The 9,747-nt window shown below is 48.8% G+C and overlaps 1 protein-coding gene across 2 annotated transcripts in view; it reads left to right on the top strand.

Moving 5' to 3' along the window:
* The window catches only part of SYN3 (synapsin III), a 435,938-nt gene that overhangs the window by 418,814 nt on the left and 7,377 nt on the right, over nucleotides 1-9,747 (top strand). For both annotated transcript variants that reach the window (XM_084794231.1, XM_084794230.1), the window contains exons 11-13: nucleotides 2,885-3,019; nucleotides 3,730-3,817; nucleotides 9,043-9,334. In XM_084794231.1, coding sequence (XP_084650357.1) covers nucleotides 2,885-3,019; nucleotides 3,730-3,817; nucleotides 9,043-9,334 — 515 coding nt within the window. The remainder of the gene's footprint in view (nucleotides 1-2,884; nucleotides 3,020-3,729; nucleotides 3,818-9,042; nucleotides 9,335-9,747) is intronic.

Raw genomic sequence — 9,747 nt, forward strand, 5'->3', positions numbered from 1 at the left:
TAGAGAGCAGGAAAGATGGCTTATAGTCCAGAACTTTCACTGTTCTTGTGGAAGACCTAGGTTTGGTTCTCAGCATCCACATAGTGACCTGCAGCTGTGCAGAACATGCACGCACACACACACACACACACACACACACACACACACACACGCAAATACTCATACACATAAAATAAGTAGATCTTAAAAAGTAAAAAGATATATAGATATACATATACATCTACATATATATGGATGGACTGGTTGCCTCCTCTCTTGGTTCAGCAACACACACACACATACACACACCTGTGAGCTCTGATCTCTGAGATCTCTGTGCTTTCATAAAACGTCATTTATACCCATAGGCCCCAGCTCCAGACACTAGTAGAGGGCAGGAATGAAAGATGATTCGCATTTAAAAACAAACAAAAGCGCCAGTTTGGGTCTTCTAAACATAAGAAAATAACTTTTAAGAAAAAAAATATTAGAAAAGAGAGAGAGGGAAGAGAAGGCGGGGGGGGGGGGGGGGGAGGGGTCAGATTCTTTTTTTCCTCAGAAACATTAAAGAATTGTTTTCCTTTGGATTTGGTGTGGGATCAGAGAGAGAGAGAGAGAGAGAGGAGAGAGAGAGAGAGAGAGAGCTTGCTCCTAGGAATATGTAATGTATTTTTCCCAGTAAGGGGCAAAAAGGTAGCAGAGATCTGAAAATACTGCCTCACATCCAACTCTGTGTGAAAACACTTGTGTGGCATACATGTTCAGTGAGGGTGCTCAGGGGAAACAGCCTAGGCCTCGTCCTCTCTGACCTGGCCCAAGGGATGACGCTGCTCACTAGGAAAAAATGTCTCCCTGGGGAGAGTGACAGTCCACTTCCTTTGGCTATATCCACTGTGGGGATCCCAGTTCCTGACCTCAGGTTCCTTGCAGTGGCCGTTTTCCCCTGCAGAGGATGTGGGGAGTGGTCCAGGACAGAGAGCAGTGGGCTGGACTGGAGAGAAGAGCGACAGACAGGCGGGGTGCTCAAAGCCCAGGCAGGGGCTTTGGGGACTGCCAAGCCAGAAACTGCCTGTGACCCCAGAGAGTGCCGTGTAAGGACAGTTTACGGGGGGCCTTCTGAGATCATACCCATACCCTAGTTTGCTTTTCGGTTTCCGAGGCACACTGGGTGCTTGTACTCACGGTCCCCTGAAAGTCACAGTCAGGAGGGGTCTTAGCCGCTGCCTGAACCCTTGGTTTACAGTTGACAGAAAAAATAGACCTGGAGAAGAGAAGAGTCTCCACCCCAACCCCCATCCCCCACTCCCCCCAACCCCTCACCCCACCCCACTCCCCCGAAGCAAGTCAGTCACACAACACAGGCCTGGAACCCTGGCAACCTCATTTGAAGTCTTACCACAGAGCTGCCCAGTGCTTGGTCAGGAGGCTCCAGCTGCTGTAGAACTTGCCAGTCGGTTTCCTCATCACGCGGATGAGGCTAACCATAACAGTCATATGGCCTGCCTTGAACACTTGTTGGCTTGAGGCAGGGTCCCATGTAGCCCCCCCCCCCCAGCTGCCCTCAAATTCAGTATGTAAGAAAACCTTGAACTTCTGATGCCTCTCCTGCACCTCCTGAATGCTGGAATTACAGGTGCCAGGGTGAAAGCCAAGCGCCGCCCCCCTACCCCACCCCTCCCCCCACCCCACCCCCTCACGCAAGGTGAACACTCTAGTCACATCTCCAGCCCTGCCAAGGTACTGCTCTGAGACGTCATCTCTACGTGATTCTTAGAATAGCGTCCCCACTTATCATTAGTGCTCAGTGAAACTGTAGTGTCAGGCCCTTCCCATGCTGAGCAGGGCTTATTTACCGCAGGGACATCCCCTCCCCTTCCTCCGGGACACAGGCCACCCTGACTTGGTGGGTAAATGACAGTTCTGGGTCTAAGCTGTCCAAAGGGATAGTTACGTGAGCTCAGCAAAGACACGGGCACAAAGGGTCTCTCGTGGGAACTTGTGAGGCCCTAGAGGGCTTTCGGGAAGGGCTGACTGTTTGATGCTGGATAAGGAGGCAGCCAGGTGAGGGGTGGCCAGAGACAGCTGGGTACAGGATCTGGAAATGACAGTGTCTGGTTGCCCCAGAGCTGGGCAAAGGGCAAAGAGGGTTTAACAGGGTGAAGCAGGTGACAGGGAGTGGCTGGATTCCCTGTAGTAGAGGAGAGAGGTGACCAACACAGCTCTGTCACGGGTGTACCACCTGGTTCACCGGCTCTCATCTATGAGCCTTAGTTTCCCCATCTACTACAAAAGTAGACCGGGCCAACATGACCTGCCAGGACTTCCAACCGCTTCCTCCTTAAGACCAGCCTGGTTCTCAGCGAAATGAGTTTCATTTTTGGTCTGTGTCCTGCTGGGGGCGGGTCACTTCCAGCCTGTGTCAAACTTTGAGTTGTTGTTATGCCTGAGCCCTCACCAGTTTCCAGCTCTGAGGACATCCTTAACCTTGGGTCAGAAGAGCGGGGGGGGGGGGGGGGGGGCGGGGAAGGGGGCCCAGCCCCAAGCCTGGGAGGAAGGTGGGGTGGGAAACGAGGGGGCAGAGACCAATGCCCCAAAGAAAAGTATAGAAAAGGTCAGCGCGTGCTCCCCCACCCTGGTCACGTTGCTTTGACTCCAGCTTGCGGAGGCTGAGTTGAACTGAAGCCAGGGAATCTGTTGGGGGGGGAAAGAACTGGAAAGAACTGGATGTCTGTCTGCTGGGGGCCCAGACGACAGGAAGGACCCCGCTGAGCCCTTTGCGTGGAGGATAGTGCCATCTGGTGGTCATTCCGTATTGAGGCCAGTGTCAACACTGCTGGAACACAAAGCCCAGAGGCCAAGCCGGCTTAACGCAGGGTTCTTCCGCCCCCCCTTTCCCTCCCCCTAGGTCATGGACAGTTCAATGCCCCTGATTGGAGAACACGTGGAAGAGGACAAGCAGTTAATAGCTGACCTTGTCATCTCCAAGATGAGCCAACTCCTGGTGCCAGGGGGCACGGTGCCCTCACCCCTGAGACCTTGGGTAAGGCTCGCTTGAGAACCAAAGAGATTGGGGGGGGTCACTCTGGAACGAAGACCCTCAGGATCCAACGGAGATAACCCCAGGCAGGCATCATGTAGGCGAATGGGGTGGGGACAGAGGCTGACAGAGACCTTGGAGGGGCTCTTCCCCCTTCCATCCCCCAGGAAGAAAGCTCCTGTTCCATCAGCCTTTGGTAAGACTTTGCCAGTGTTCTTCCCGGCATCTCCATCTTGAACCTGAGCATAGGTGTGTGCATCTGTGTGTGTGCGGAAATACATGGACACATATGTCCTGCGTTCCCAAGGCACGAGTCAATAGAGACACTTGTGTCTCCCGCTTCACCATCCCCCAACCCAGCAAGCTCCCACCCCTGCCCTGCACAGGCCCCACCACACCACCCTTCAAGGACTAGCTTGCAAGCCTTCTGGGAGAGCACATTTCAAATCTTCCCCCAGCCCCAATCTCTGCTTATCCCATAGAAACACATCTCTTCATAGACACAGGAATAGTAGTTAAACTCAAGGGGCTGCTGGGAGAGGAGGGGGTGTGGCATTTGCAGACTCCTCCTTGGCTGTGCTGAAACTCTATCATGAGGTCACGGGTTTTATATTAGTGTTTTTTTTTTTTAAAGGAAACAGACCTATATAAGGCCTTGCCTCCCACCCAGAAATGCTGTAGCCACAGGCTTGCTTTCTCTTCTCTTGTTCTAGGGTCCTCAGATTAAACCTGCAAAATCTCCAGGGCAAGGCCAGCTGGGACCTCAGCTAGGACAGCCGCAGCCAAGGCCACCCCCACAAGGTAAGACACAGGATAGACACGGAGAAACATTGTACCCGTGAGGACATTAAAACACAGTGCCAAGGACTGGGAGGTGCCTCGGCAGGTAAGGACTTCCGCTGTGCAAGCATGAGGACTTGAGTTCAAATCCCCAGCACCCGGGTAAACAAGCTGGACATAGCCAAACATGCTGGAAACTGAAGCACCAGGGGAAGAGAGGACCATGGTGGCTGCCCATGTGGTCTAACTGACATGGCAGGCTGCAGGTTCAGTGAGAGACACAGTCTGCAGCAGTGGTTTTCAACCTGTGGGTCACGGCCCATTCAGTGTCACACATCAGATATCCTGCATATCAGGCATCTGTATTACAATTCATAAAAGTAGAAAATTGACAGTTATAAAAGTAGCAACAAAATAACTTTTATGGTTGGAGGTCACCACAACATGAGGAACTGTATTAAAGAGCCGTAGCGTTGGGGCTGGAGAGATGGCTCAGCGGTTAAGAGCACTGCCTGTTTTTCCAGAGGTCCTGAGTTCAATTCCCAGCAACCACATGGCGGCTCACAACCATCTATAATGAGATCTAGTATCCTCTTCTGATGTACAGGTATAAATGGAGGCAGAACACTGTGTAATAAATAAATAAATAAATAAATAAATAAATAAATAAATAAATAAATAAGAGTCATAGCATTAAAACATCTGGGAATCACTAAACTGCCTAACCTAAGGTAAAAAGCAATAGAGAAAGACACTAAGTGTCCTCTGACCTCCACTTGCACACCCAAGGGTGTGTACATACACACAGGGTAATTAATTAATAACTAAATCAGTAAGGATGTGTTGCTGGACACAGTCTAGCGCAGCAGGTCCCAATCTTTCTAACGCTGCACCCTTTTAATACAGTTCCTCATGTTGTGGTGACCCTCCCCCAACCCCAGCATAAAATGATTTTTGATGCTACTTCATAAGTGTGCTTATGCTACTGTTATGAATCATAACGTAAATATCTGTGTTTTCTGATGGTCTTAGGCGACTCCTGTGAAAGGGTCCCTTGCCTCCCTCCCCCAAAGAGGTTGCGACCCAGAGGTTGAGAACCGCTGTGAAAAACAATGCATCCTAATCCTTTATCCTTGGGCCATGCACATTTCCATCCATCCATCTGCAGGACAAGGACCCGAGGAGGGCTCATGTCCTCTCGGGGTCAGGGAGGGAGCTGGGAAGAGAGAGCAGAAAGATGGTTCAGTATTTAGCATATTTAGCATGCCGGGCCTCGCGCTGGAGCTGTTCCCTTCTAGCCTTCCATGTTCATCTTCCTGGTCGCTTTGCAGAGGAAGCATCCGTGTTCCCCTTTTCCCAAAGTAGGAAATTGAAGCGATGCCCAGGAAGGCACAATGAGAAGATAGCAGCTTCTCACGCCTGGACTTCCAAACGTTCTGGGAAATGTTATTTCTAGCTCCTAGTGGTGCCTTGGTATACATTTGTGAGCCAATCAGCTAGAGCGAGAAAGAGAAAAAAGAAGGCTAGAACGTTACTCCCTCAGCCGCTGCTGGCATTCTTCCTCAAAACCATCCCTGCACCGTTCCAAAAGAGCCGCCACTTCTTAGAGGGTGGGTATGGGGGGGGGCGGATTGGACGACAAGAGGAAGAGAACTCATGAGACTAGCTAACTAACGGCTTGCTGGAGGAAAGGTGAGCTGTGGAGGGTTTCCCACACATGGGCTCAAGAGGAGCACCAGGCAAGCGTGTCCCTTGCAGCACCATCAGTGCACTCAGCCTGGCTGCTCTGGGCCAGCTGGGTCTTCAGAGCGGCTTGGCAGGGAGACGCCAAGGCGGGAGATCTTGCAATCTTCACAGAAGGCATTTCCATCCTGCCTTGAACTTTCTAGTCACATCTATTCAAGCGACAGATTAGTTGCTTCTTGGGGGAAATGGGCCTTGGGTACCAGATGGCTTCCACTTCCACAGCTCTAGGGAAAGCAGCTCCCTCCGCCTTCCCCCCTCCCTTTCAGCCTTCTCTCTCTCCTTCTTTCCTTCCCCCATATTTATTTAACATAACCTTCCAGATTAGCTTAAATTCCTCATATAAATGACTTTGAAATTGACTGCCCCCAATATACTCCAAATGTATAAACAGTAATCAAAATTACACTGAACCATGGGTTAAAATATGAGATAGGTGGCATTTTAATTCTCAGTATGTGTGGTCAGTCTTCTCACAATATAGCAAACAAAGCAAACAAACCACATCTGTAATCCCAGCATGAAAGAAGCTGAGGCAAGAGCATTGCTTTGAGTTTGGGGCTAGCCTGGGGTTACCAAGTGAGCTCATTGCCAGGCTAGCCTGGGCTACAGTGTGAAATCCTGTCTCAAAAAAGGGAGTGGGAGGCTGGGGAGAGACAGCTGAGTCGGTAAGTGCATGAGGACATGACTTTGATCTCTAGTGCCCATATTAAAAACAAAAACAAAAACCAAGCTTGGATGTGGCAGTGTACTTAAAATCCTGAAGCTGAAGACGTGGAGATGAAGGTCATCACTGAGGCCAGTTACTGTTCTCCTGGAGGTAATGTACGCACTCCAGCCAGGTCCAGTCTTGCCACCTGGCCACACGGCTTTAAGCCTCAGTGTCCACAGTGACATTGGAGGGAATAACAGCTTCCACGTCTATAGGGTATTGTTGATGGCGTTAGAAAGGGGTCCAACAACGGGGCGTGATTTAGAGGACTCCAGTGTTCACTAGTAGTTTGTGGTTAATGACAATTACACGGCTTACTATTAATACCTGCTCTCTTGCCAGCAACTCTAATTGACAGATTGCTTTTTCATGGTTGTCATTAACAACCCTCTGACCTACATAGCCCTTCTCCCCTCCCGCCTGACAATACCACCATAGAACAAATGAGCCCAAGCTCTGTATTCACCACCCTACCAAGCCCCCCGGCCCTGCTCCCTCCTTTCCCAGTCTGCTCGGGACTCACTCTTTAAAACCACTTTGAATGGCACTAGTGTGTTCTGATCCCCTCTCTGGCCCAGAGGAAAAGCATGCTTGATAGGGAGATTATTTTAAGGAACATGTGGCTAAACACCATGTGAATGAGTTGAAAAATAATCAACCGAGAACCAATTAAGGTAGTTAAAGGGAACGCTCAGTGAATTAACATTCAGACCAAATATAACAGGGCTGATTATAAAACATTTTTCACCAACTTCTATAAATAACAGGATCACATTATTAACTTGTTGTGAACTTATTTTCGAACTCAAGAACATCAAATTTTCCTTTTGTGAACTTCATCTTTTTAGGGTCAATTTTGGGCTTAGGAAAATCATTCATACACACACACAGACACACACACACACAGACAGACAGACCACACACACACACACATCAGGCGGCAGGGAGTAGATCAAATAAAAAATACTAAGTTGTTTGCTTTGCCAAAAAGCTGTAAGAGATAACCAAAGTGTCTCTTGATGTATCCCATTGGTAAAATAGAAACACAAGAAATAGTTAATAAGTTATTCAACCAGGACACAGACTTTCCAAGATCCTATCAACCCCGGTGTGGGGGTGGAGAGCTTAAGACGAATTAAGACGAAAGGAGAAGAAAAAGGATGTTTTGTACGACTTGCACTTGGTTGAGAAAAAAAAAGTAGTCAGCATACAAAAATCATAAAGCTTTTACCTAAACATCTGGATTTTATCTTGTCTCCTCCCCCCCCCCCCCCAGTCAATTTTTAGCCTCTCTGGAAAGCACTCAACCTATTTTCCTACCTAGCACCCCCTGGTGGTTAGTAGGGGATATGCCCCCTTGGTGACAGAGGGCCTTGCCATTTGCCTCAGGCCCTGCTCATCCCTTCATTTCCACAGTGATAAGAACCCGTTGGTGTTTTCCTTATGTTTACTCTTTTTAGAAAGAGAGTGAGAACTGTGTCTTACACCAAGTGGGAATTAAGTCTTTGTATTCGATAGTGTCTCACTCTAAACACGGACTGGACTGAATTCCCTGTATAGCCAAAGCTAGCCTCAAACTTGCCACAGTCCTCCTACCTCGACTTTCTATGTGCTGGGATTACAGGTGTGGGTCACCATGCTTGACTCCATACACCTTCCAAATTACTTCTTCCTTTTCATATAAGACTCCAACCCTATTGAGCCAAAACCTCACCTTATGACCTTTTACCTTAATTATATTACTCCTTAAAGACCCTTTCTCCAAATATGTTCGCATTGATGGTTAGGGTATCGACATTTGAATTTAAAAAAACATGTTTGGTTGCCCCAAGGACATACAGTGAACCTAGACCCCTGTTAAGATCTAGCCAACGGATAGCTCATTCCCACAGTTGTAGGGGCAGCAGGGACAGCCTCTGGCATGAACTCTGGTACCCCCAATGTGATCACTTCCCCTTGGCTGGGCACACAGAGGAAGGGAAAGCGGGCTATCTGGATGGGACCAGATAGGCTGTGGTCCATATGGTTGGGGAGGAGGGATCCTTCTGTCAGAGGTCTAGGGGATAACCATCAGGATGTAATCTTAATAAATTGTAATCATTTTTTTTAAAGTTTAAAAAAAGAAAAGAAGAAAGCATGTATCTATCTATAACAGCATGCCAAATCCCTCTCCTGACACAATCACCCCACAAATCCATTCATACATTGGAGTGTGAGGCCTGCCTCTTCTAATGTGCAGCTTTCCAGTGTTTCTTTATTGCATGGCTATATACATTAGCACTAAAACAAACAAACAAACAAACAAAACCAAATCCATGTTATCTTATAAAATTGCCTTTTTTCTTTCTGTTTCATGGTGTATCCTAGGCATATACTGTTAACAGGTCGGTCAATGTTACCCCAACACAACGTGTGAAAATCAGCAGTTTTTGTTTGTTTGTTTGTTTGTTTTGTTTGTTTGTTTGTTGGCACAGGGTCTTAAGTAATCCAGATTGGCCTTGAATTCTCAACGTCATCAATGATGACATTGAACTCTTGGTCTTCTTGTCTCCGCCTCCTGAATCCTGGGACTACCGGCATGCACCGCCATGCCTAACCATGCTGGGAATCAATTACAGGGCTCCAGCATCCTAGACAAGCACTCCCTGAGATCTGGCATCTCTACTGTTTTCAGTTATAAACAACATGTTTCTATAAACATGTGCTAAGTGTACAGCCACATTATTCCCCAAACAAAATGAACTTTAACTCTTTCTTCGGTTTAGACTTGAACTCTTTCTTTGGCTTGTAGGGGGCCCTCGTCAGGCTCAGTCACCTCAGCCTCCCAGATCTCGAAGTCCATCCCAACAGAGGCTCTCCCCACAAGGCCAGCAGCCTGTGAGCCCCCAGTCAGGATCTCCACAGCAGCAAAGGTCACCAGGCTCTCCACAGCTAGCCCGGGCATCTGGTGGCAGTTCTCCAAACCAGGCTTCCAAGCCAAGTGCCAGCTTCAGCTCACATCCCCGGCCACCTGCACAGGGCCGCAGCACCTCCCAGCAGGGCGAAGAGCCCCCAAAGCCAGCATCACCTCACCCACACCTCAAGTAAGTGTTTGACAGTCGGAAAGGGTGTAGAGATGGAGCGTGTCCAGAGATGAACTGATTGAAGCCCAGGAATTAAGTCATAGACAAGGAACCCAGCAAGGCCTTGCCTAGGATTCAACTAGAGGGAAGTGGTCCTATTAGGGTGACATTTGTGTAGCAGGGACCAGCAATTTGGGAGTACAGATTAGGCCCCTCCGTGTCCCTGGATCAGTCATCAGTTGCTATGTATCAAACAAACCCAAGTTTATGCGGCCGAAGAAAAACTTTCCTGGTGGTTCTAGTTTCCCTCCTGTTGCTGTGATAAAATACTCTGGCAAAAGGCAGTTTTAGAAGGGGCTGGAGGGATGGCTCAGTGGTTAAGAGCACCGGTTAAGAGAGGTCTTCCAGAGGACCAGGGTTCTATTCCCAGTCCC

Source organism: Acomys minous, assembly GCF_964271855.1.
Source record: "Acomys minous genome assembly, chromosome: 9".
Lineage (NCBI taxonomy): Eukaryota > Metazoa > Chordata > Mammalia > Rodentia > Muridae > Acomys > Acomys minous.